Source organism: Oncorhynchus kisutch, linkage group LG30, assembly GCF_002021735.2.
Source record: "Oncorhynchus kisutch isolate 150728-3 linkage group LG30, Okis_V2, whole genome shotgun sequence".
In the NCBI taxonomy this organism is placed as follows: Eukaryota; Metazoa; Chordata; class Actinopteri; order Salmoniformes; family Salmonidae; genus Oncorhynchus; species Oncorhynchus kisutch.
The window spans coordinates 10,288,437-10,316,249 of NC_034203.2; the positions used below are offsets into that span (position 1 = coordinate 10,288,437).

The 27,813-nt window shown below is 42.0% G+C and overlaps 2 protein-coding genes across 3 annotated transcripts in view; both read left to right on the plus strand.

Annotated features, from left to right (window-relative positions):
* The window catches only part of wls (Wnt ligand secretion mediator), a 31,131-nt gene extending 15,003 nt beyond the window's left edge, over positions 1-16,128 (plus strand). Inside the window, exons 7-12 of one of the 2 annotated variants that reach the window (XM_020467002.2) lie at positions 5,490-5,587; positions 5,710-5,773; positions 6,872-7,015; positions 9,300-9,383; positions 9,597-9,750; positions 14,515-16,128. In XM_020467002.2, coding sequence (XP_020322591.1) covers positions 5,490-5,587; positions 5,710-5,773; positions 6,872-7,015; positions 9,300-9,383; positions 9,597-9,750; positions 14,515-14,696 — 726 coding nt within the window. In that variant the 3' untranslated portion in view covers positions 14,697-16,128. Of the gene's footprint in view, positions 1-5,489; positions 5,588-5,709; positions 5,774-6,871; positions 7,016-9,299; positions 9,384-9,596; positions 9,751-11,119; positions 12,327-14,514 lie in introns of those variants that run through there. The other variant, XM_020467003.2, reaches the window with a different exon arrangement.
* Positions 16,129-17,609: 1,481 nt separating this feature from the next.
* Positions 17,610-27,813, plus strand: part of gng12a (guanine nucleotide binding protein (G protein), gamma 12a) — a 53,733-nt gene continuing 43,529 nt past the window's right edge. Inside the window, exon 1 of the mRNA XM_020467324.2 lies at positions 17,610-17,936. The gene's annotated coding sequence lies outside the window, so the exon portion shown is untranslated. The remainder of the gene's footprint in view (positions 17,937-27,813) is intronic.

Here is a 27,813-nt window from a genome sequence, read left to right on the forward strand (position 1 = left end):
TGTAAAAGACAGCTGCCAAAATAACTGTTGAAAGGAGAGAATGTGTGATGGTCTGAATGGATATAGCAGTTATTTATTTAGACTGTAACTATTCAATCTTTGTGAAGACACAAAAGCCGCTGGATCCTATTCTAGTCCTATATTATTCAAGCATGTCGCTACAATAATAAAGAGAAGGAGTACCCGCAACATTCTGAAAGGTACAGTGCATTCGGAAAGTATTCAGACCGCTGGACATTTTCCACATTTTGTGATGTTACAGCCTTATTCTAAAATTGATTAAATTGTTTTTTCCCGCTCAATCTATACACAATGCCCCATAATGGCAATGAAAACAGATTTTTTAGAAATCTTTGCAAATGTATTAAAAATAGAAGTCGGAAGTTTACATACACCTTAGCCAAATATATTTAAACTCTGTTTTTCACAATTCCTGACATTTAATTTAGTAAAAAATCACTGTATTAGGTCAGTTAGGATCACCACTTTATTTTAAGAATATGAAATGTCAGAATAATAGTAGAGTGATTTATTTCAGCTTTTATTTCTTTCATCACATTCCCAGTGGGTCAGAAGTTTACATACACTCAATTAGTATTTGATAGCATTGCCTTTAAATTGTTTAACTTAGGTCAAATGTTTCGGGTAGCCTTCTACAAGCTTCCCACAATAAGTTGGGTGAATTTTGGCCCATTCCTCCTGACAGAGCTGATGTAAACTGAGTCAGGTTTGTAGGCCTCCTTGCTCGAACATGCTTTTTCAGTTCTCCCCACACATTTTCTATAGGATTAAGGTCAGGGCTTTGTGATGGCCACTCCAATACCTTGACTTTGTTGTCCTTAAGCCATTTTGACACAAGTTTGGAAGAATGCTTGGGGTCATTGTCCATTTGGAAGACCGATTTGCTACCAAGCTTTAACTTCCTGACTGATGTCTTGAGATGTTGCTTCAATATATCCACATATCCACACATTAGTCCCTCCAGCAGCAAAGCACCCCCACAACATGATGCTGCCACCACCGTGCTTCACGGTTGGGATGGTGTTCTTCGGCTTGCAAGACTCTCCCTTTTTCCTCCAAACATAACGATGGTCATTATGGCCAAACAGTTCTATGTTTTTTCCATCAGACCAGAGGACATTTCTCCAAAAAGTACAATCTTTGTCCCCATGTGCAGTTGCAAACCGTAGTCTGGCTTTTTTATGGTGGGTTTGCACTTTTCGCACCAAAGTACGTTCATCTCTAGGAGACAGAACGCGTCTCCTTCCTGAGCGGTATGACAACTGGTGTTTATACTTGCGTAACATTGTTTGTACAGACGAACGTGGTACCTTCAGGCGTTTTGGAAATTGCTCCCAAGGATGAACGACTTGTGGAGGTCTACAATTTTTTTCTGAGGCCTTGGCTGATTTCTTTTGATTTTCCCATGATGTCAAGCAAAGAGGTACTGAGTTTGAAGGTAGGCCTTGAAATATATCCACAGGTACACCTCCAATTGATTCAAATTATGTCAATTAGCCTATCAGAAGCTTCTAAAGCCATGACATTTTCTGGAATTTTCCAAGCTAATCTGTCTTATCAATTGTTAGAAAAATTACTTGTCATGCACAAAGTAGATGTCCTAACCGACTTGCCATAACTGTAGTTTGTTAACAAAAAATTTGTGGAGTGGTTGAAAAACAAGTTTTAATGACTCCAACCTAAGTGTATGTAAACTTCCGACTTCAACTGTAAGTATTCAGACCCTTTACTCAGTACTTGTTAAAGCACCATTGGCAGTGAATACAGCCTTGAGTCTTCTTTGGTATGCCACTATGAGCTTGGTACACCTATATTTGGGGAGTTTCTCCCATTCTTCTCTGAAGATCCTCTCAAGCTCTGTCAGGTTGGATGGGGAGCGTTGCTGCACAGCTATTTTCAGGTCTCTCCAGAGATGTTCGAATGGGTTCAAGTCTGGGCTCTGGCTGGGCCACTCAAGGACATTCAGAGACTTGTCCCGAAGCCACTCCTGTGTTTTCTTGGCTGTGTGCTTAGGGTGGTTGTCCTGTTGGAAGGTGAACCTACGCCACAGTCTGAGGTACTGAGCACTCTGGAGCAGGTTTTCGTCAAGGATCTTTCTGTACTTTGCGCCGTTCATCTTGCCCTTGATCCTGACTAGTTTCCAAGTCTCTGCCGCTAAAAGACATCCCCACAGCATGATGCTGCCATGCTTTACTGTAGGGATGGTGCCAGGTTTCCTCCAGACGTTACGCTTGGTATTCAGACCAAAGAGTTCAATCTGGTTTCATCAGACCAGAGAATCTTGTTTCTCAGGGTCTGGGAGTCTTATGTGCCTTTTGGCAAACTCCAAGCGGCTGTCATGTGCCTTTTTCTGACGAGTGGCTTCCGTCTCGCCACTCTACCATAAAGGCCTGATTTGGTGGAGTGCTCCAAAGATGCTTGGTCGTCCTTCTGGAAGGTTCTCCCATCTCCATGAAGGAACTCTGGAGCTCTGTCAGTGACCATCGGGTTCTTGGTCACCCCCCCCCTCTGTGGACAATTCCTTCGACCTCATGGCTTGTTTTTGCTCTGGCATGCACTGTCAATTGTGGGACCTTGTATAGACAGGTGTGTGTGCCTTTCCAAATCATGTCCAATCAATTGCATTTACTACAGGTGGACGCCAAGTTGTAGAAAAATCTCAAGGATGATCCATGGAAACAACAGGATGTACCTGAGCTCCATTTCGACTCTCATTGCAAAGGGTCTGAATAATTAAGGTGTTTCTGTTTTTTATTTTGAATAAATGTGCTAACATACCCATAATGAAGTAGGGAAAATATGTTATTATGTGTAGATGGACTTAAAAAATATATATTTTATCCATTTTAGAATAAGGCTGTAACGTAACAATCTGGACAAACTGAAGGGGTCTTAATGCTTTCCTACTGCACTGTACGTGTTAAATAGGCCCTGTGATTATAAACAAATTTACTTACCTATTATTTTAACTTTGTAGGCTGCATGTCCTGCACAAATCAATGAACCATCAGCATTGCATGCTTTATCCCAGCTTCATTATTTGAAAGAGGTGTGTAATTCCAGTACATATAATGCAGTCCACATGCAATGAATAAGATGACTAGATGTTCCCAAGACAGCATACATCTATGGGGTTTTAAGATTTGATGTCTTGTGTAATGTAGCCTATCATACACTATATATACAAAAGTATGTGGCAACCCCTTCAAATTAGTGGATTCGGCGATTTCAAACTCACCCGTTGCTGACAGGTGTATAACATCGAGCACACAGCCATGCAATCTCCACAGACCAACATGAGCAGTAGAATGGCCTTACTGAAGAGCTGTGACTTTCAACGTGGCACCATCATAGGATGCCACCTTTCCAAAAAGTCAATTTGTAAAATTTCTGCCCTGCTAGAGCTGCCCTGGACAACTAAGTGCTGTTATTGTGAAGTGGAAATGTCGAGGAGCAACAGTGGCTCAGCTGCGAAATGGTAGGCCCCACAAGCTCACAGATTGGCACCGCCGAGTGCTGAAGTGGGTAGCGTGTAAGAATTGTCTGTCCTCTGTTGCAACACTCACTACCGAGTTCCAAACTGCCTGTGGAAACAACGTCAACACAACTGTTCCTTGGCCGAGCAGCCGCACAAAAGCTTAAGATCACAATGCCATGTGTTGACTGGAGTGGTGTAAAGCTTGCCACCATTGGACTCTGGAGCAATGGAAAGGCGTTTTCTATAGTGCTGAATCACACTTCACCATCTGGCAGTCCGACAGATGAATCTGGGTTTGGTGGATGCCAGGAGAACTCTATCTGTAGTGTTTGGGGGAGGAATACATTTCTGGGGCTGTTTTTCATAGTTCAGGCCCCTTAGTTCCAGTGAATGGAAATCTTAACACTACAGTATACAATTGACATTCTAGACGATTCTGTGCTTCCAACCTTTTGGCAATAGTTTGGATAAGGCCCTTTCCTGTTTCAGCATGACAATGCCCTCGTGCACAAAAAGTGGTCCATAAAGAACTGGTTTGTCGAGATCGGTGTGGAAGAACTTGGCTGGCCTGCACAGAGCCTGTAGGGGGTGGGTCCCAAAGACCCTCCCCATTATTGATTATGAGGAGCTTAAGATACCTATGTTTTTCTGCAGGCCTTATAATAAGATACTGTTGCTATGTGTCTAAAAACTCTGCCACTATACGTTGCACAAGCCCTCTATATTAGTCTTTGTGGTTAAGCCATGGCTGTTTTGCGAGAGTGTGCTTGCAGGCTGGGTGTGAGTCAGACTGAAATTAGATAAAGAGAATTAACCACGGTCAGGTTTTGATATTTTGATCTTGTGAAAGAGTGGTCAAGTCTGATAAATTCAGAGAAGCTACTGGAATAGGTTGCCTAATAAGGTAACCTCAGCTTATTGATACACACATACATTGACGTAGCTGATCATACCACTAGGGAGTGATCACAAAATGAGCTGTGCCCTTAGGTGGGGTGCAGAACTTACTCTGAAACATGTGCGCTATGTTCCTGTTGTCAACTTCTGTCTGCAATTGCATTAATTAAAGATATTGTCTGAATGCTGATTTCACCAATGAGCCAATAATTGACAAGGAACGAACCCCAACAAGCCCTGACCTCAACCCCATCGAATACCTTTGGGATGAATTGGAATGCCGACTGCGAGCCAGGCCTAATCGCTCAACATCAATGCTCGACCTCACTAATGCTCTTGTGGCTGAATGGAAGCAAGTTCTCACATCTAGTGGAAAGCCTTCCCAGAAGAGTGGAGGCTGCAAAGAGGGGACCAACTCCATATTAATGCCCATGATTTTGGAATGAGATGTTTGACAAGCACGCGTCCACATACTTTTGGCCATGTAGTGTATGTATTGGTTAACGGCACAATAATTAAGGCTTTTTCTGGCTTGGACTCAACATGTATTTTTGTAGGGCTCGTTGGGTTCAGGTAATATTATGTTTGACGTTTCAGGCCGATCAAGGCTCATATACATATTGTACAGGACTGTCCCCTATACCTTGCTCCTTTTTTGCATGACATCAGGACCACATCAGACTGATCCAGTTCGGTCATTGAGTGGGGCATTCTGATGAGTTGGGTTTGGGGGAGTCTGGACCGAATTTGAATGATTTTAAAACTACCTTGAGTATCCATTGACTTGGTATGACTTTTAGTATCCATCGACTTGGTATGACTATTAGTATCCATTTAATTTGGGCAGCAGGTACCCTAGCGGATAAGCACGTTGGACAGGTAACCAAAAGGTCGCTGAACCCAGGTGAAAAGTCTGTGCCTTTTGAGCAAGGCACTTAACCCTAATTGCTCTTGTAAGATAATAACGTTGACTAAAATGTAAATGTATCCATGGTAGGTGGATACATTTTAATTTTTAACTGCATTTTATTATTTTATCCCCCTGTCTTACTGTTCTGTCTCACTTTTTAAAATAATTTCCCCTCCCCCCCAGGACCAGATGGAGAGGAACCGTTTCTCAATCTACTGGAAGCAGGTGGGACCCATTGTCTTCGGCTCCTTCTGCCTCTTCATCTTCGACATGTGTGAGAGGTGAGGCTGAACCGCGCACACACACACTTCACCACACTGTCAAAACAAAGCCCCGGCATATTTAAAGGTTATCCCCACAGATTTTCAGCGACCATTTCTGACGTATTTGTTTTCCCCACCAGGGGAGTCCAGTTGAAGAACCCTTTCTACAGTATTTGGGCTTCCGACGTGGGGACTGAGTTGGCTGTATCCTTTGATTACGTTGATGACTTCGTGCCTTAAAAGTTGATGGCCCAAAAGAGACTAAATTAGGGATGAATTATCTCTTGTCTGAAAAAGAATGTGTCCATGCAATTGTACTGTATATCCCCATACAAGTTTCAAGTGTATCCTGGAATTATTTATATTATCCAATTTAGGGCCAGATTGTGTATCAGTATTTGACATCAACATACTAACATTAATCAGAGCACGTCTCCTCTGTTAGTTTCACAGTCACAGGTCCCTCTCATCACTGTGTTCTGTCCTGAAGTTAGCAATAATTCAGTGGTGCTGGAAGTGCCTACTCCTGCCTTGGGCCATCTCTCCTCCTTATTTACCCTCTCCCAGCCTCCTCACTCTCTGTGTGTGTATTTTATTTAACACTTTAGGGGTAACCCACAGGCCTAGGTGATGCAAGATTCACCAGAACAACCCCCATCAGAAACTAGTAGCAGCAAGAAGCTTTTGCTAAATCACTGGTTCACCTCTCTCCTTCTCCCTCACTCTCCAGTCCAGTGCGAGAAAAAAATCCCTTTAAGAAGTTGGTCGTGACAGGGAGACCCATGAGGCGATGCCCAGCGTTGTCCGGGTTACGGGAGGGTTTGGCCAGCCGGGGGTTTCCTTGTCCCCGGCTGGCTTCCTGGTTTGTGCGGCTGGCTTCCTGGTTAAGCGAGCAGTGTGTCAAGAAGCAGTGCGGCTTGGCGGGGTCGTGTTTCGGAGGACACATTGGCTCTCGACCTTCGCCTCTCACGAGTCCATCGGGGAGTTGCAGCGATGGGACAAGACTAACTACCAATTAGGGAGAAAAAGGGGTAAAAGTACGAACTAAAATAAAAACGATGGCCATCTCTATCAAGCATGGTGGTTTCTATTTAGTGTTCCTAGAATTAAGCGGAATGTCTGAAAAATGTACTGCTACTGTGCATTAAGATGCGTCAGGCTAGAGCTGGGGGTCTATATATGGGGCTTCAGGTATGGTCAGTCCTGTCTAATCTTTCAATTAGCTTAATAAATCGTTCGATTACGCAATGTTGTATTAGCTTCACCATGCACGTTAGCTCCTTGACTGAGGTTGATTTACAGATGGCGTTCATCATCGTGGCGGGGATCTGTGCCTGTCTCTACTTCCTCTTCCTGTGCTTCATGGTATTCCAAGTGTTCCGCAACATCAGTGGGAAGAGGTCCTCCCTGCCCGCCATGTCCAAGGCCAGACGCCTGCACTATGAGGTTTGTGTGTACATAAATGTGTGTGTAAACAGTACATACAGTGCCTTCAGAAGTTATTCATACCCATTGACTTATTTCACATTTTTGTTGTTGCAGCCTGAATTCAGTATGTGAAAATGTGTTTTTAGATTTTTTTTGAAAATAATTAACATAAGTATTCACACCTCTTTGCTATGACACTCCAAATTGAGCTACGGCACATCCAATTTCCTTTGATCATCCCCTACAACTTGAATGCGAAGAGTGTGCAAAGCCTTGATATTTGAAGAATCTCAAAAACAAATCAAATTTTTTTATATAACACTTTTTTGCTTACTACATGATTCCATATGTGTTATTTCATAGTTTTGATGTCTTCACTATTATTCTACAATGTAAAAAATAAAGAAAAACCCTTGAATGAGTAGGTGTTCTAAAACTTTTGACCGGTAGTGTATATCTGGAGAAAGGTAGGAAACAATTTCTATAGTGTTGAACTTTTCCAAGAGCACAGTGGTCTCCGTCATTGGGAAACATAAAACATATGGAACTACCCAGACTTTGCCTAGAGCTGGCCGTCCGACCAAACTGGGCAAGAAGGGCCTTGGTCAAGGAAGTGAACGAGAACCCAATGACCAATCTGACAGAACAACAGAGTTCCTTGGCTGAGATGGGAGAACCTGCCAGAAGGACAAGTCTCTACAGCACTACACCACTCTGGGCGTTATGGGAGAGTGGCCAGACGGAAGCCATTCCTGAGAAAAAGGCACATGACCGCACACCTGGAGTTGGCAAAAAGGCACGTGAAAGACTAAGGTAAAAAATAATATAAGGCAAAAGATTTGGTGGTCTGATTTGACAAAAATGTGACACTTTGGCCTGAATGCAAAGCAGGCACAGCTCATCACCCATCTAACACCATGCCTACCGTGAAGCATGGTGGAGGCAGCATCATGCTATGGGTATGCTTTTCAAAGGGCAGGGACTAGGAGACTGGTAAGGATAGATACAATACAGGTTAATCCTTGATGAGAAACTGCTTCAGAGTACAAACGTCCTTATACTGGGGCGAAGATTTACGATCCAACAAGACAATGACCCCTAGCGTACAGCCAAAGCAACACTGCAATGGCTTCAGAACAAGAATGTCCTTGAAGTGCAGCCAGACCTGAATCCCAACTGAAAATCTGGGGAAAGACAATTACTTGAAGATTGCTGTTCGCCGCCGCTCCCCATCTAATCTCCCCATTTTTTTTTTTTTTTTACCCCCTTTTTTCTCCCCAATTTCGTGGTATCCAATTGTTAGTTACTGTCTTGTCTCATTGCTGCAACTCCCGTACAGACTCGGGAGAGGTGAAGGTCGAGAGCACGCATCCCCCGAAACACAACCCAACCAAGCCGCACTGCTTCTTAATACAGCGCGCATCCAACCTGGATCGCCAATGTGTCGGAGGAAATACCGTACACCTAGCGACCTGGTCAGCGTGCACTGCGCCCGGCCCGCCACAGGAGTCGCTAGTGTGCCATGAGACAAGCCCGGCCAAGCCCTCCCTAACCTGGATGACGCTATGCCAATTGTGGGCCTCCCAAATTCAAGCCTGGGCTCGAACCCAGTCTCTTGTGGCACAGCTAGCACTGCGATGCAGTGCCTTAGACCACTGCGCCACTCGGGAGGCCGTGCTCCTCATCTAAGTTAACAGAGCTCGAGAAAATCTCCAAGGAAGAATGGCAGAAAATGTGCTAAGCTGATATAGACATACCCAAGGCGACTCAAAGCTGTAATCGCCGCAAAAGGTGCTTCTACAAAGTATTGACTTAGGGGTGTGATTGCTTATGTAAATGAGATGTATATATCTCCTTTTCAATACATTTCTAAAAACATGTTTTCACTGGCATTATGGGGTATTGTGTGTAGATGGGTGAGAGAAACAATTTTAATCCATTTTGAATTCAGACTGTAACAAGATGTGGAATAAGTCAAGGGGTATGAATACTTCCCGAAGGCACTTTAAGTCCCTGTCTAAATGTGTGTACCCTATGTACCTAAATCACAGGAGTATGGTGACTGCTTAATTGGGAAGGACGGGCATGTGGTAATGGCTGGAGTGGAATAAGTGGAATGGTTTCGGACACATGGTTTCCATGCGTTTGATGCTATTTAATTTGCTCCATTACAGCAATTATGAGCCGTCTTCCCTTCAGCAGCCTCCACAGACTTAAACATTTGTATCTTCAATGAATTTGGTGTGTCTGTGTTTTATTTTTTTCATGGACAGTAGTATTAACTCTCATCTTCCTCTCGAAGGGGCTCATCTTCCGGTTCAAGTTTCTCATGTTGGTCACTCTGACCTGCGCTGCCATGACTGTCATCTTCTTCATCATCAGTCAGGTGAGTTCTGCCTGTGTGCCTCCAGGGGTATCCCAGAATCATCTGGAGAGGGTTAGGTTTTGAAGCAGGGTCATGCTAATTAGGGAACTCCATTACAAAATGTTTTGTATCGGAAAACGAAAACAACTGTTATTGGACAAGTTCAGATAGTTTCGTGGTGTTTTCTTAAATGTTGTACCTACTGAACACAACCCATATTGTGTGTGTGTCTAGGTGAACGAGGGCCACTGGCACTGGGGAGACTACACGGTGCAGGTGAACAGTGCCTTCTTTACAGGGATCTACGGAATGTGGAACCTCTACGTGTTTGCCATCATGTTCCTGTATGCTCCCTCACACAAACGCTACGGAGACGAGCAGTCCAGGGGTGAGTCCAGCTAACACCCGCCTCTAAAGGTCAATAGGTCAAAAGTGATGTCAAATGTTATTTAAAGGGCATCATAAGAGTTCCAATACACTTCACTGTGGTGAGCAAATATTGACTCCTTTTTGAGGTAGTAACATTACTTTCAGATGTATGTTTCTTGTGGACATTTCAGTCTGAGGTTAAGGGAATCTGGTGTGTCTGATGGACAAAGAATCTCAGAGAAGATCCTGGGAATCCTGTTAAAACCTGTTTCAAGACTAAAGAAACTCTCAGCTCAGAGTAGCTTATAGGACAGGAGTAGGTAACCCTGGTCCTGGAGTGCAACAGGCACTAAATATTTTTGGATTCAACCAATCTGGTAGACCAGGTGTGTTGAATTTAGGCCTGAACTAATCAATTACCTCAATTGGTCAGGTGTGGTGCCTAGTTGGAACAAAATCCTGCGGCACTCCAGGAACAGAGTTGCCACCCTTGTTATAGGAGGACGTTAAGACACTGCCCAGGCAAACTCTGAGCCAGGAGTAAAATCAACTCAACAAACTCTGCCGGTAATCACGACAGTGCGGTACTGCAACATTGACATGGTTATTCCCCATCATTTGCAACAATCTCTACGAGGCATCGCCAGCTGTGGAATCTAGCGCGCTTCAGACAACCACTGTGAATGTGTCTACATCAAATGTTGCAATGGCAAAATGTTGAACTTTCCTCTGACACCATCACTTTGCCTACTCTTAGTTATTGCCTAATATGTTGACATGCACAACCTTCTTTTTTTTTTAACCAATTCTCATGGTTGTTGAAAGCGGACATTGGACAATACTACCGTAATAGCAACACACCCGTCACTCCTGTTTTAACAACTCTAAATCACTTTGGCACAGTAGGCATAAGAGAATATCTGTTGGAGTTCAGGAAACGGTTCCCTGAAATGCGTTAGCCTGGAGTGGTATCTCGCCTTCGCTTTCTCCCTCTCTGTCCATTTAATCAGGTCACTGTTTCAAAAGACAAAGTAATAAATGACGTCTGCCATGAACCAAAGGGCCTGACATAAAGAGCAAATTGACGAGGAAAAGGTTTTAACAAAAGCTGTCTTTAAAAAAAACAACAATGCATTGCGGCGTTAAAGCCTGCATCGGGGGACAATAATTCCAGTTTTATACATGGTGACTGAAATGGGAAGCACAACAGCACAAGGTTTGTTCAGAACCATTAGGGCTCTCGGGATAGAGATCTTTTCTTAACACTTTTCAACTGAAGATGACAAGCTTTTCTTGTATCGCTCCGTTTTCTACCGTTTGGTGCCTAACGAGCCCGACGCAGATGTACTGTGTACTGATTTGTCTATTGGTCACTGTGCTCTGTTCAGGAGCCAGTGGGGAGGACATCCAGCTGACCACCACCATCACCCACGTGGACGGGCCCACCGAGATCTACAAGATGACGGGCAAAGCGGCCCAAGAGTAGCCCCCCCACCTTCTAATACCTACCCTACAAAAGTCCCTCCCTCGAACCCTGACTGTGCTTTCTTTAACCAAATCCCAATGTCCCCCTTCCAGTCACTGTCCCAAAAGTTCAAAAGCAACTTTTCTGTAGGCCTACGGTCCATTCATTTCATTGCAGGGGCTGGATTGTATTTCCATCTTTGACATTTGACACCGTCTGTTAACTATCAGTGTTTGTAATGTTGTTGCACAACTGTACTCTTTCTTATGAAGTCCAGATTGTGGACTAGCTGCTTTGAAATGGAAACGGAGTAGAAGGACACCGTCTGGTGGTCATAAGAGGGAGTTGTGGAGGAAATCGTGATCCAGGTAATGTTGCCTTCAGGCACAGTTCTAGGATCAGTTTACCCTCCCCAAATCATAAATGTATCCATTAGGGGGAGGGAGTACAAATCTGACCTTAAATCAGTGTCCAGCAGTAACTGCATTCAACCCCAGGGCATTCTGAGGCGTAACTGGTTGCCTCACTGAAGACATTAATTTGTTATTTAGAGGGAACAAATGTTCATATGTATGCTGTTTTTGACTGTTCACCTCAGCAGTTTTACATTAAAATAATCAGTAGGATATACAAGAGTGTATATGCCTCATCGTACAACGTCCAACATGGCCACTTTCGGAAGATCTGTCAAAAGAAAGCACATCTCCGCAAGTTGTCAGTAATATCAGTAATAATGGCAAGCTTTATTGTCACTTCTGTCTGCACTCACTCTCACCTGTACACTTCCTTGGAAAGTTCTAGACTACTGGATTCACTTGTCTATCACTTACAAGTGGGGGGGGGGGGGCACCTTTTTGGATTGTGGGGAAAATGTACAAACCACAAGGTCTTTTTTGTGAAACACCAAGTTCGTTGTTACCATCTAGATATATATTTTTTATAAAGTGCTTATTCTCAAATGTATGGAATATTGACATGCTGTATAACTTACTGTCTGTTGGCAAAAGATAAAGTTTTGAAATTTGAAGATTGTATTACACGTGGGAGTGTAGTTTTGTGCTTTTTATGCTAATTTAACTAACTTTATGCCATGTCTTTTAATATTTGCTAAGTAAAGTATATTCACTCACGTTTTTGTATTGCATTTTCTTTGTCGGTTTTTTAAATATATTTTTGATAATGTTCTTAATGTTATCAGACAGTACTTATAATTTTAATTGGGAAAAACAAACAGTTTTGCAAAAAAATTACAAAAGTTTACTGAACATGGGAATTATTCCTCTTGTGCTTGCAGTAGTTTATCCTCTACCTTAGCAACTCAATGAGCCTGGAGGGAAAAAAGAAAACCGTTATTCACAAATTTGTCATTTCAATATTCTGTATTGACAGGAAGTGTTCCTACAGTATTAGAGAAATGAAATATGGAGTAAAAGTACAACAGAGCGATATGTCATGCTTACAGGCTTCTTCTTTCCTCTGTCTCCAGTCAGTGCTCTCCATAGTCCCTGGAAGCAGCCAGTTCCTCCAGTATTTTTCCTCTCACCTGTAGCAGTGGAGAGGCTGGTGGAGGACAGTTCTTTCTCTGCTGCTTTGGTCTCCCCTACTACATGGCTGCTTTGAAGGAGTGTATGTTCCCACCAGTGGTCAGCACCTCATCACTGTAGGCTGCTGCAGTGAGGCCTCAGCCAGAAGCATGCCAGCCTGAGGGGCCACAGAGCTCACTGGCAGCTCTCTGGTTGAAAGGGGGAACCCCAGATGTTTTCTCTGTGTTGGACATGCTTAGTTCCCCTAGAGTACTTTAAATAGCTGCCTTATCAAGGACCTGGCCAAAGATCTGGTCTGCCAGACAGGAGACATGTGGCTTCCTAGATGCTGCAGTGTCTATGCTGCTTATGGAAGTAAAGCTTCCATTAAGTGATAAGAACAGGGAGCTTTCAAAGGCAGTGTAAGCATACTCATGGATTCCCACTTATCAAGATCAAGTTAATAACCTCAGGTGAAATCTGGTCTGAAAGAAACCATGGCAACACAAACAAAAAGTTGGATAAGAGAAGTTATATTCTCATCCATTACTTTTTCCTTTCAGATATCATCAATGAAAAGTATTGATTCATGAGATAACAAATCTATAGTATAATTGCTTGGTGTACAACAAGCACAGCCAACATACCTGGATGAAATATATTTTTGTTATCCCATTTCTACTCAAATGTTCTATAAATTTGGGCTTTTTAAATGAGATCAAATGAAAATATCTCACCTGACATGAAATTGAGGTTCATATTTGAAAGCTAACTAATCTTTGGCAAACAATTGTCTTTCTAAAAGAAGTTGCTGTTTCTTCATTGTGATTGTAGAAGGAACTGAGAGTTTGAGAAAGAACTTCCCCATTGGGCACACTGCTTGAATCAACGTTTCAACAACTTGTGAATACATTGACTTAACCGGACTAACAGGTTGTTACAACAATGTAATTTCAACCAAATCATAAGAACTATGTATGTGTTGAAATTGCATAAACATGTAGAAACAAATATTTTTTGATCCTCGATCCAATATAAAAATACACCCGTTTTATTAGGTACACCACCCCGTTCATGAAAATAGATTGCTCCTACAGACGGAGTCACGTGGCCATGGCTTGCAATATAAAGCTGGCATCTAGGCATTCAGTTACTGTTTGTTTTAACATTACAATGGGCAAAACAAGTGACCTAAGCGACTATGAGCTTGGTATGATTGTCGGTGCCAGACACCCAGGATTCAGTATCTCAGAAACGCCCACCCTCCTGGGCTTTTCACGCACGACAGTGTCTAGGGTTTTACCAAAAATGTATCCGACAAAGCAAAAACATCCAGTCAGCGACAGTCCTGTGGGCGAAAACAGCTCATTGATGAGAATGGCAAGAATTTTGCAAGTTATTAACAGGTGGGACAAAAACAGACAAATAATGGTGCAGTCAATAGTGGTGTGCAGAACGGCATCTCGGAACACACCACTCTTCAGGCTTGTCACGGATGGGCTATTTCAGCAGAAGACCACACCGGGTTCCACTCCTATCAGCTAAAAACAAGTATTTTACTGGGTGACTTTTACTTGATATATTTTCTTTTAAGGTATATTTACTTTTACTCAAGTAGCTGTATCCATGTGGAATAGAGTCGTTGGCACTAAAGGGCAGCAAAGCATTTCATTTATGGATGTTTGTGTCTATCAGAATAAAAGATCAACACCAACCCTGATCCTTTGGTCATATGTACGCCGATCAAAACACAACACAATCTACACCGGTCACAGTTGTTGCCGTTTCCTTTCAGATCTACAAGATCACTGCTCGCATGATCGCCGGATTGCTCCATCGCCACTGGACCCCCTTCCTCTCTCCGCTACTGGACTGTCTGCATTCCTCTGTGTGTGCAAGTCTACGCACCAGTTAACCCACTGTTCCTTGGCCGTCATTGAAAATAAGAATTTGTTCTTAACTGACTTGCCTAGTTAAATTAAGGGTCAATTAAAAATATATATGTAAATAGCTGTAGGCTGCTGTCAGACGACCAGAAAGCCATTTTTTTCGGACCATGGAGACTAGAAGGGCATAGTGAGCGTTTTTATGTCCCAGTACTAGTTAGTGGCCAGTTAACATTGAATGGAATGTTGGACTCAGTCTCTATGTCATGCACAATCAGTGAAGAGGTAATGTCGAGACTGAAAGCTGCTGATGTTCTTCCCTGTTCTCAGCTAGCCCCCAGCAATGTGTTTTTTGTCGGTTGTGGTGGTCTGACTACGAAGCCCAAATGTAAATACTGTATGACCTGGAAATAAAAGTTTACTAATCAAAGTTCACTGTGCCCTCTCTGGCCAACTAGAGTTTATCTTCGGGAAAAATCGTGATCAAGTCTGTCCTTCAGAAGATGAAGTCTAATAAGAAGTACTGGGAAGGCATCTCCTCCCCGAGTGTGAGCAGTTCCTCAGGCAGGGCAGGCCCCGAGTCGACAAGCAAGATTGGTACGGTAAGGCAAGCTCTAGTCTTCTTGGGTATGAGGCTACAAGCTTGGCACACCTGTATTTGGGGATTTTCTCCCATTCTTCTCTGCAGATCCTCTCAAGCTCTGTCAGGTTGGATGGGGAGTGTTGCTGCAGAGCTATTTTCATGTCTTTCCATAGATGTTTGATCGGGTTCAAGTCCGGGCTCTCGCTGGGCCACTCAGGGACATTCTGAGACTTGTCCCGAAGCCACTCCTGCATTGTCTTGGATGTGTGCTTAGGGTCGTTGTCCTGTTGGAAGGTGAACCTTCACCCTAGTCTGAGGTCTGGTGAGCTCTGGAACAGGTTTTCATCAAGTATCTCCCTGGACTTTGCTCCGTTCATCTTGCCCTCGATCTTGACTAGTTTCCCAGTCCCTGCCGCTGAAAAACATCCCCACAACATGATGCTGCCAAACCATGCTTCACCGTAGGGATGATGTTCTTGATCACCTCCCTGACCAAGGCTTATCTCCCGGGCAGACAGCTCTAGGAAGATTCTTGGTGTTTCCAAACTTCTTCCATATAAGAATGATGGAAGCCACTGTGTTCTTGGGGACCTTCAAGGCTGCAGATATTTTTTGGTACGCTTCCCCAGATCTGTGCCTCAACACAATCCTGTCTTGGATTTCTACAGACAATTCCTCATGGCTTGGTTTTTGCTCTGATATTCACTGTCATCTGTGGCACCTTTTATAGACAGGTGTGTGCCTTTCCAAATCATGTCCAATCCATTGAATTTACCACAGGTGGACTCCAATTAAGTTGAACAAACCTCTTAAGGATGATCAATGAAAGCAGCATGCACCTGACCTCAATTTCGAGTCTCATAGCAAAGGGTCTGAATACTTATGTAAATAAGGTATTTCTGTTTTCTATTTGTAATAAATTTGCAAAGATTTTGAAAAACCTGTTTTCACTTTGTTATTACGGGGTATTGTGTGTAAATTGATGAGGAAAAACATTTATTTAATCAATTTTAGAATTGTTATGTGACTTTTTCCACAAAACAAAATGTGGAAAAAGTCAAGGGGTCTGAATACGTTCGCAGAGGGAACCTACACCGGTCAAACCAACATCACAGCGGAAAGTTTCCAACACCTTGTAGAATGCCCCGAATAATCCAGGTTGTTCTGGAGGCAAAGGCGGTTCCGACCTGATTCTAAATGGGTGTACCTAATAAACTGTCCGTTGAGTTGTGTGGTTTATTTATTTATTTATTTATTTGTTATTTCACCTTCATTTAACCAGGTAGGCTAGTTGAGAACAAGTTCTCATTTACAACTGCGACCTGACCAAGATAAAGCAAAGCGGTGTGAGAGACAACAACAGAGTTACACAGAGTAAACAATAAACAAGCCAATAACACAATAAACAAGTCAATGATACAGTAGAAAAAAAGAAAGTGTATATACAGTGTGTGCAAAAGGCATGAGGTTGGCAATAAATAGGCCATAGGAGCGAATAATTACAATTTAGCAGATTAGCACTGGAGTGATAAATGAGCAGATGATGATGTGCAAGTAGAGATACTGGTGTGCAAAAGAGCAGAAAAGTAAATAAAATAAAAACAGTATGGGGATGAGGTAGGTAGATTGGGTGGGCTATTTACAGATGGACTATGTACAGCTGCAGCGATCGGTTAGCTGCTCAAATAGCTGATGTTTAAAGTTGGTGAGGGAAATAAAAGTCTCCAAATTCAGCAATTTTGCAATTCGTTGAAATGTAGGTATGTTGAATTTCATATTTGATTAGACATTATTTGACCTTGTTTTAATGTTGATAGTAAAATGGTGTTTGAATAAACGTCATTGTTTCAACGTCATGCTGTCAACCTAAATAGAGGTATATTGAAATCAAATGTAAAGCCACAGTCCAATGATTCCTGCCTGAACAGTGACTCCTGGTACACGACTTGAGAACAAGTTGACCATCCAGAAGCCTAACTCTTTGTTCAGCTGAGCTATCATGTCAACACATTTAGACATTGATCAGCTTCCATACTCACTTTTTTACACACCTAAATAGCAGTTAATATTTAAAATGAACTCCTATAACTTTTCTTACACAAGCTGTGTGTGAAAGTTAATTCGCCAGGAGTAAGGTTGGGTTTATGTAGGCTACATTGACATCTGATTTGCCCAAAGGACATCATTTTAACGTGAAGCTAGGTATACTATCCTTTGTCTATGGTTGATTGGCTCTTTGGAAGTTTAGAAGTAGTTGCCATTAGCTTTATAAATAAGATTCCAACCAGCCATTAGTGCTTAAAAAAGACGCTATTGCTCTCTAAATCCTTAGTAAACACTGTCTGTGTAAGAAACGCTATTGGACAGACAGAGGGCGCCTAGGAGGCGGCAATAAATAAAGGAGCAGAGGACCGCAAAACATAACATTCTCAAACATCCGCTATGTTCCTTCCCACTATTCTGTGAATCTCCATTTCTCCACCCGTCTCGGTTCGTTTGTTTTCCTCGCGACGCGGAGGAGAGCGTATTCATACGCGCAAGTAGGTGGAGAAAATAAAAAGTGAACGATATTGACTATAAGCGACAGCCAACACAGTGTGAAAGTGGCACCAGTTGGCATTCCCAAAGACCGTCGTTTGATCTGCTTTTCATAGCTGTCCCCATAGAGGGCTGTTACTGAGGGAGGTGTCCTCCTAGTTGGTGACGGTTACAGTAGGCGACACGGAGCCTGTACGTTGTCCTGGCCAGGTAAGTGTGTCGTGTCAGTCTACCTTGGAAGTCATAAGGGTTTATCAATAGGCCTATAACATTCACAGTTTTACGCGCTACAAAACGTTCAGAAAGATAACTGTTGCCATTCAAATGTTAGTCTTCATTTGTACTCCTGCGTCACCCATATTGACAACATAAAATATTGACATTGTTGCCAATTTATGCGTGCATTCAGACATATTGTGTCACATTTCTAGCGTGCGTAATATGCGCATAAGTTATTGCCGTGAGAATGGCATGCTATGATTTTGGGCGTCGACAGTAATCGCACTTCTGACCAAGAACGAGTTGCAATAGTCTAATTGTGTAATAGACACTGTACATTGTGCGGTTCATCTTTCCAATTCGTCTATCGACAGACCATGCGGGGCGACTTGTTAGCGAACCATTGTTAATCATATTCATACAGTAGATCATCAGATCTCTTGTGAAAAGGCAATACATAGCCTACTGTACTAAACCAGTTAGCCAAGCAACCATTACATGGCATTAGTCGACTAAATTCAACTCCAAGAGTTACGATGGAGTTGAGCAGCGGCTAGTCTGGGCGGACTGGAGCTCCGACATCACATACCATTTATTTTGATCGATTACTATGGATTTCAGCACCCAAAGAATAGCATGCAATATTGTCCAATTACAGTCCGCACACACTAGTTGCAGCTCAACAACATCATTAATCGTGGAGTTGAGGTTATTCGCTAACATGGCACATGACAGCTCTATGACGAATTCCACATTTTTAACCCATTAAAAAAAAGTGCACGATTGCATGCTCTTGGCTTCCTAAGGTAAGTTTGACAGACCTGTGAGTTCAGTTCTTTCCAAAATGTATCTTATCATCACAACAACAGCACTGACTTTGCAGCCTGGTCTCATAGACTAGGCGGAACATAGTAAAGGTAAATGCGTGCCTCTGAAATTAGTATGATATGTTACATTTGGTATGGTTACATAAGACAGATGATTATTTATGGCAAAAAGGAAATAGGAAGGCTGGTCGGGGTGGATGAGTGGGCGTATAACACAAACATGCAAGTTCAAATCTCATATGGACAACTTTAGCATTTTAGGCAATTAACAACCTTTCAGCTACTTTCTAATTTTTTGCTACTTTGCAACTACTTTCATTGTTAGCTAACCTTTCCCGGAACCCTTTTAGCTAACCCTAACCGGTTAACCTAACTCCTAAACTCAACCTTAAGCCTAAACCCTAGCCTAGCTAATGTTAGCCAGCTAGGCAACGTTAGCCACCTAGCTAGAATTCTTAACATATTGTATCATACGTTTTTCAAATTCATAAAATATTATACGTTTGCACATTCTGAACATATAATATGAATTGTAATTTGTAAGATATCATACGAAATGGGTGATAGACATCCACAAATTAATACATATCATATGAAACGTAGCATATCATACTAAATGGAGTGTCTCAGATTTACATAGAGAATAATACGAAATGCTCTGAGACCAGTTTGGACTAAGATGGATGATGCAGCTGAATTATGGCCAGCACTGGAGCTCTTCTGCCAAGACGTTTATACACAGACAATAACCCACTATGTGTTCTCTCGCCCATCAAAGAGTGAACACAGGCACGGCATTGATCAGTGTTTAAGTTGAGGATGTATAGGCCTACATTATATCCTCTCACTCTGTGCCAGAAGACCAATGAGACCAACACATCAGTGTCATCTGTAATCACGCCAGACAGATGATCTCTCTCAAGGACTACATGTGAAGAGTTTAATTCCAAAACGCTATTTATCAATTTTCAGAAATGTTAGTAAATTAGATTTTTTTCTTTCAAGAATTTATGAAAGGAACAGTTTATTCACAATTCTTGACATTTCATCTGAGTAAAAATTCCCTGTTTTACGTCATTTAGGATCACCATTTTATTTTAGGAATGTGAAATGTCAGAATAATAGTCGAGAAAATGATTTATTTCAGCTTTTATATCTTTCATCACATTCCCAGTGGGTCAGAAGTTTACATACACTCAATTAGGATTTGGTAGCATTGCCTTTCAATTGTTTAACTTGGGTCAAACGTTTCGGGTAGCATTCCACAAGCTTCCCACAATATGTTGGGTGAATTTTGGCCCATTCCTCCTGACAGAGCTGGTGTAACTGAGTCAGGTTTGTAGTTCTCCTTGCTCACAAATGCTTTTTCAGTTCTGCCCACAAATTTTCTATAGGATTGAGGTCAGGGCTCTGTGATGGCCACTCCAATACCTTGACTTTGTTGTCCTTAAGCCATTTTGCCACAACTTTGGAAGTATGCTTGGGGTCATTGTCCATTTGGAAGACCCATTTGTGACCAAGCTTTAACTTCCTGACTGATGTCACGAGATGTTGCTTCAATATATCCACATCATTTTAATTCCTCATGGTGCCATCTATTTTATGAATTGCACCAGTCTCTAATGCAGCAAAGCACCCCCACAACATGATGCTGCCACCCCCGTGCTTCACGGTTGGGATGGTGTTCTTCTGCTTGCAAGCCTCCCCCTTTTGTCCTCCAAACATAACAATGGTCATTATGGCCAAACAGTTCTATTTTTGTTTCATCAGACCAGAGGACATTTCTCCAAAAAGTACGATCTTTGTCCCCATGTGCAGTTGCAAACCGTAGTCTGGCTTTTTTTATGCCGGTTTTGGAGCAGTGGCTTCTTCCTTGCTGAGCGGCTTTTTAGGTTATGTCGATATAGGAGTCATTTTACTGTGAATATAGATACTTTTGTACCGGTTTCCTCCAGAATCTTCACACGGTCCTCTGCTGTTGTTCTGGGATTGATTTGCACTTTTCACACCAAAGTACGTTAATCTCTAGGAGACAGAACGCGTCTCCTTCCTGAGCGAGATGACGGCTGCGTGGTCCCATGGTGTTTATACTTGCGTACTATTGTTTGTACAGACGAATGTGGTACCTTCAGGCATTTGGAAATTGCTCCCAAGGATGAACCAGACTTGTGGAGGTCTACAATTGTTTTCTGAGGCCTTGGCTGATTTCTTTTGATTTTCCCATGATGTCAAGGAAAGAGGCACTGAGTTTCAAGGTAGGCCTTGAAATACATCCACAGGTACACCTCCAATTGACTCAAATTATGTCAATTAGCCTATCAGAAGCTTCTAAAGCCACGACATCATTTTCTGGAATTTTCCAAGCTGTTTAAAGGCACAGTCAACTTAGTGTATGTAAACTTCTGACCCACTAGAATTGTGATACAGTGAATTATAAGTGAAATAATCTATCTGTAAACAATTGTTGGAAAAATTACTTGTTTCATGCACAAAGTAGATGTCCTAACCGACTTGCCTAAACTATAGTTTGTTAACAAGACATTTGTGGAGTGGTTGAAAAATTTGTTTTAATGACTCCAACCTAAGTGTATGTAAACTTCCGACTTCAACTGTATATATTTTTTATTTAACCTTTTATTTAACTAGGCAAGTCAGTTAAGAACAAATTCTTATTTACAATGACAGCCTACACCGGCCAAACCCGGATGGCGGTTGGTCAATTGTGGGACTCCCAATCATAGCCAGTTGTGATACAGCCTGGATTCAAACCAGGGTGTCTGTAGTGACACTTCAAGCACTGAGATGCAGTGCCTTAGGCCGCTGCGTCACTCTGGAGCCTTGAGTAAGCCTTGAGGTGGTACCACCCAGCACATCTAGAAGGGAGTGTATTTCATACCGAACCCCACCCTTGAGATGACATAGAGGCACCTGATTTGAACCGCTTGGGGAAAATGGACAGATTTACTGAAAAATACCAAAATATATAACTATATAACTCTCAAAATGAAGACTAGAATTTCTGTTTCACTATAATATCTGGTTACCGATGAAAATCCTTATTTTTTTTTATATACAGGATAAGAACATTCCATTCCAGGTAAACAATGGATATATAGCATTTTGCATCAAAACACATTCATATTTTACACAGACATAAAGTAACCATAAATATTAATTTCTTAAATTGGTAGATATACTGTTTTTGAAATAAACTCTTCATGTGCTCATCTGTGGCCAGAAAAAGTCCCACAAGATAAGATAATTTTATCTTGACCCTCAATCGGGAACAGACAGGCTGTCACTGTTGGCACTGCCGCTGGCATAATTGTTTTTCTATGAATGAGGGCGCTCTTCAGGGAAGGCTGTCTAGTCAAACCATGGCTTGTCTGGTCATAAGGCTCCCCAGCCTGTTCTTGGAATATCGGTCCAGTTACTGATAACACAATTATTCTAAGAATGCTTCATTGTCATTCTAAGAATTTCCTGTAACTTCCAATTTGAGGTATTTATGACTACATACAGTGGGGAGAACACTGCCGATTTTGCAGGTTTTCCTACTTACAAAGCATGTAGAGGTCTGTAATTTTTATCATAGGTACACTTCAACTGTGAGACGGAATATAAAACAAAAATCCAGAAAATCACATTGTATGATTTTTAAGTAATACATTTGCATTTTATTGCATGACATAAGTATTTGATACATCAGAAAAGCAGAACTTAATATTTGGTACAGAAACATTTGTTTGCAATTACAGAGATCATACGTTTCCTGTAGTTCTTGACCAGGTTTGCACACACTGCAGCAGGGATTTTGGCCCACTCCTCCATACAGACCTTCTCCAGATCCTTCAGGTTTCGGGGCTGTCGCTGGGCAATACGGACTTTCAGCTCCCTCCAAAGATTTTCTATTGGGTTCAGGTCTGGAGACTGGCTAGGCCACTCCAGGAACTTGAGATGCTTCTTATGGAGCCACTCCTTAGTTGCCCTGGCTGTGTGTTTCGGGTCGTTGTCATGCTGGAAGACCCAGCCACGACCCATCTTCAATGCTCTTACGGAGGGAAGGAGGTTGTTGGCCAAGATCTCGCGATACATGGCCCCATCCATCCTCCCCTCAATACGGTGCAGTCGTCCTGTCCCCTTTGCAGAAAAGCATACCCAAAGAATGATGTTTCCATCTCCATGCTTCACGGTTGGGATGATGTTCTTGGGGTTGTACTCATCCGTCTTCTTCCTTCAAACACGGCGAGTGGAGTTTAGACCAAAACGCTCTATTTTTGTCTCATCAGACCACATGACCTTCTCCCATTCCTCCTCTGGATCATCCAGATGGTCATTGGCAAACTTCAGACGGGCCTGGGCATGTGCTGGCTTGAGCAGGGGGTCCTTGCGTGCGCTGCAGGATTTTAATCCATGACGGCGTAGTGTGTTACTAATGGTTTTCTTTGAGACTGTGGTCCCAGCTCTCTTCAGGTCATTGACCAGGTCCTGCCGTGTAGTTCTGGGCTGATCCCTCACCTTCCTAATGATCATTGATGCCCCACGAGGTGAGATCTTGCATGGAGCCCCAGACCAAGAGAGATTAACCGTCATCTTGAACTTCTTCCATTTTCTAAAAATTGCGCCAACAGTTGTTGCCTTCTCACCAAGCTGCTTGCCTATTGTCCTGTAGCCCATCCCAGTCTTGTGCAGGTCTACAATTCTTTTTATCACTGATGTCCTTACACAGCTATCTGGTCTTGGCCATTGTGGAGATGTTGGAGTCTGTTTGATTGAGTGTGTGGACAGGTGTCTTTTATACAGGTAACGAGTTCAAACAGGTGCAGTTAATACAGGTAATGAGTGGAGAACAGGGGGGCTTCTTAAAGAAAAACTAAGGTCTGTGAGAGCCGGAAGTCTTACTGGTCGGTAGGTGATCAAATACTTATGTCATGCAATAAAATGCAAATTAATTACTTAAAAATCATACAATGTCATTTTCTGGATTTTTGTTTTAGATTCCATCTCTCACAGTTGAAGTGTACCTATGATACAAATTACAGACCTCTACATGCTTTGTAAGTAGGAAAACCTGCAAAATCGGCAGTGTATCAAATACTTGTTCTCCCCACTGTACATAAGCTTTCATTGTAGCTTTAATTTTAAAACTTCTAGTAGTAATTACATTTTCTAAAACTATTATTAGTAGTTTTATTTTAAAAGTAGTAATTTCACTTTGAAACGAGTAGTAGTCATTTCACTTTGAAACTAGTAGTAGTCATTTCACTTTGAAACTAGTAGTAGTCATTTCACTTTGAAACTAGTAGTAGTCATTTCACTTTGAAACTAGTGGTAGTCATTTCACTTTGAAACTAGTGGGAGTCATTTCACTTTGAAACTAGTGGGAGTCATTTCACTTTGAAACTAGTGGGAGTCATTTCACTTTGAAACTAGTGGGAGTCATTTCACTTTGAAACTAGTAGTAGTAATTTCACTTTGAAACTAGTAGTAGTCATTTCACTTTGAAACTAGATGTAGTCATTTCATTTTGAAACTAGTGGGAGTCATTTCTTTGAAACTAGTGGGAGTCATTTCTTTGAAACTAGTGGGAGTCATTTCACTTTGAAACTAGTAGTAGTCATTTCACTTTGAAACTAGTAGTAGTCATTTCACTTTGAAACTAGTAGTAGTCATTTCACTTTGAAACTAGTAGTAGTCATTTCATTTTGAAACTATTCTGTCTTCCTTCCTGCCCGTTTTGGGCTGAAACTCTCAGATTTGTGTACGAGGAAGGCCGAGCTTAGAGAATTAAACATGGTTTAGGGTTAGGCTATGCTTCTTCATACTGCAATGGATGCCATGCCATATTTGCTCGGTTGTTTGTGTGTGTTCTGCTTGCGTGGCCTCAAGTTCTTGTTGATACAGTTTAATACTAACAGTCTTGCCAGTGATCCAAACGTGTGTGAACACACTCTCTCCAACTCACTTCCTCTCTTCCAGTCAGTCCACGTTTATGTGGGTGATTGATGAACCTTCTTTAGTATTTAAATCTCTCTACCACGTATCTAGTATTAGTCAGAGGATATGACTGCTCACTCCACAGCCTAATGCAATCCATCAACTGTTGTCCCCAAGACAATATCATAATGCTGTGAAACAGTGGAACATCAATAGCACCTTTTCAGTTGAGTTTCAAGTTTAAGTTGAAAAATTATAATTTCAATTCAATAAATCCGACAATAGATTATTCGCCTTTATTAGTGCTTGCAAATCCAGAGTCACATTTCGTCTCACCCAAAACGATAGATTTGCCTAAGGAAATCAGTCAATTCAAATGGGATACAGATATGCATCTGTCGGTCACAGATACAGTATCAATGCCTAAGGAATCAATGCACCAACAGGGTAATATTTTACAGACAAAATTGTGTTATAACAACCTTTGTGCCCTGAGAGTTGTTTCTTTTTAGCCCCCCCTCCCTCAATTTTATAAAGAACTACATATTACTTCACAGGAAATGACATATAATAGATAAACACATCTTCCTCTCTGCAGGATGCAGGAAGTGTGTCTGGACTGATATTTTAATCTGATTTGAATGAAGACCAAACGCGTGCTGCACTAACTGAGGGGTTGTCGTAGCAACTATCTGAGATGGGTAGAAGCCGACTTCATTTCTCCTCCTAATTTGTGTAGTCATCATCTCCGGCGTTTTGTAACATGTTGTGTTTCGTCCTTATAACCCCTGTGTGACACTGTCTAGTCTAATGTATTCTTCTTCCCTTCCTTTCTAACAATTTCTTTCGCTATTTCCATCAGCTACATGGGTAATACTCAGTTTTGGTCATGTATTATACACTGAACAAAAATATAAAAGCAACATGTAAATTGTTGGTCCCATGTTTCATAAAAATATAAAAGCAACATGTAAATTGTTGGTTCCATGTTTCATGAGCTGAAATAAAATGTCCCAGAAATGTTCCATATGCGCAAAAAGCTTATTTTACTCAATTTTACTCTGTACATCCCTGTTAGTGAGTATTACTAATTTTGCCAAGATAATTCACCCACCTGACAGGTGTGGCTTATCAAGCAGCTGATGAAACTGCATGATCATTACACAGGTGCACCTTGTACTGGAGACAAAAAAAGGCCACTCAAAAATGTGCAGTTGTGTCACACAACGCAGTCTTGATGAAGCGTCCACTAGAGCTGTTGCCAGATAATTTAATGTCTCTACCTTAAGCCGCCCAATGTCATTTTAGAGAGTTTGGCAGTATGTCCAACCGGCCTCACAATCGCAGACCACATGTAACCACCAGCCCAGGAACTCCACATCAGTCTGAGGGAGTGCTGAGGAGTATTTTTGTCTGTAATAAAGCCATTTTGTGGGGGAAAAACAAATTCTGATTGGCTGGTTCAGATTCTGGCTGAGTTACAGTTCATATAAGAAAATCAGTTAAGCTTTTTGTGCGTATGTAAAATTCTGTCATCTTTTATTTCAGCTCATGAAACATGGGACCAACACTTCACATGTTGCGTTTCTATTTTTGTTCAGTGTAAAATACCCTTCAAAAGTAATTCTAAGATGTCCGTTAGAAGGGGGATGAGAGGAATGATGAGAAGACAACAAAGAACAGCGGGATATGAAAAGGGGTTATTTTTGGATGCATGCAGCATTGTGCCACGTGCCGTCGCCGTGACCACGTGAGTGGTTGCCATGTAGGAGCTGTCCCATGCAGAGACCTTTTCAGTGGACGAGCTTTGTCTTCCACCTGGTGCTCTCTCTCCCCCTCTCTTTCACGTACTGTACTTATGGTGACGGAATGGTTCTCAATGAATTTACACATGCACTGATGACACACACACACACACACACACACACACACACACACACACACACACACACACACACACACACACACACACACAGCTGTTATGAAACAATGGTATTTTCATTTAATTTAAGGCAGTCTATGGGAAGCTCAGATCAATCTCTGGGCACTCATAGCCTGGCCTTTTGAATGCATCCGAGTGAGGTGAGCAGCTGTGGATACTGAGGGTAACGCCAATGATAACTGATTGCTTGTCCAAACCCAGGGAGGATGTCTTATTAATCATTATTAACTGGGTGGTTTGAGCCATGAATGCTTATTGGCTGAAAGCCGTGGTATATGGTCTGATATACCACGGCTTTCAGCCATTCAGCATTCAGGGTATGACAAAACATTGATTTATTTTAAATAAAAAATATATACAGTTGAAGTCGGAAGTTTACGTACACTTATGTTGGAGTCATTAAAACTTGTTTTTCAACCACTCCACAAATGTCTTGTTAACAAACTATAGTTTTGACAAGTCGGTTAGGAAATCTACTTTGTGCATGACAAGTAATTTTTCCAACAGTTGTTTACAGACAGATTATTTCACTTATAATTCACTGAATCACAATCCCAGTGGGTCAGAAGTTTACATACACTAAGTTGACTGTGCCTTTAAACAGCTTGGAAAATTCCAGAAAATGATGTCATGGCTAAAGAAGCCTCATAATTTGAGCCGATTGGAGGTGTACCTGTGGATGTATTTCAAGGTCTACCTTCAAACTCAGTTCCTCTTTGCGTGACATCATGGGAAAATCAAAAGAAATCAGCCAAGACCTCAGAAAAATAATTGTAGAATTGTAGTCTGGTTCATCCTTGGGAGCACTTTCCAAATGCCTGAATGTACCGCGTTCGTCTGTACAAACAATGGTACACAAGTATAAACACCATGGGACCACGCAGCCATCATACCACGCAGGAAGGAGACTCATTCTGTCTCCTAGAGATGAATGTACTTTGGTGTGAAAAGTGCAAATCAATCCCAGAACAACAGCAGAGGACCCTGTGAAGATGCTGGAGGAAACAAGTACAAAAGTTTCTATATCCACAGTAAAACGAGTCCTATATTGACATAACCTGAATGACCGCTCAGCAAGGAAAAAGCCACTGCTCCAAAACCGCAAAAAAAAGCTGCACATGGGGACAAAGATCTTACTTTTTGGAGAAATGTCTTCTGGTCT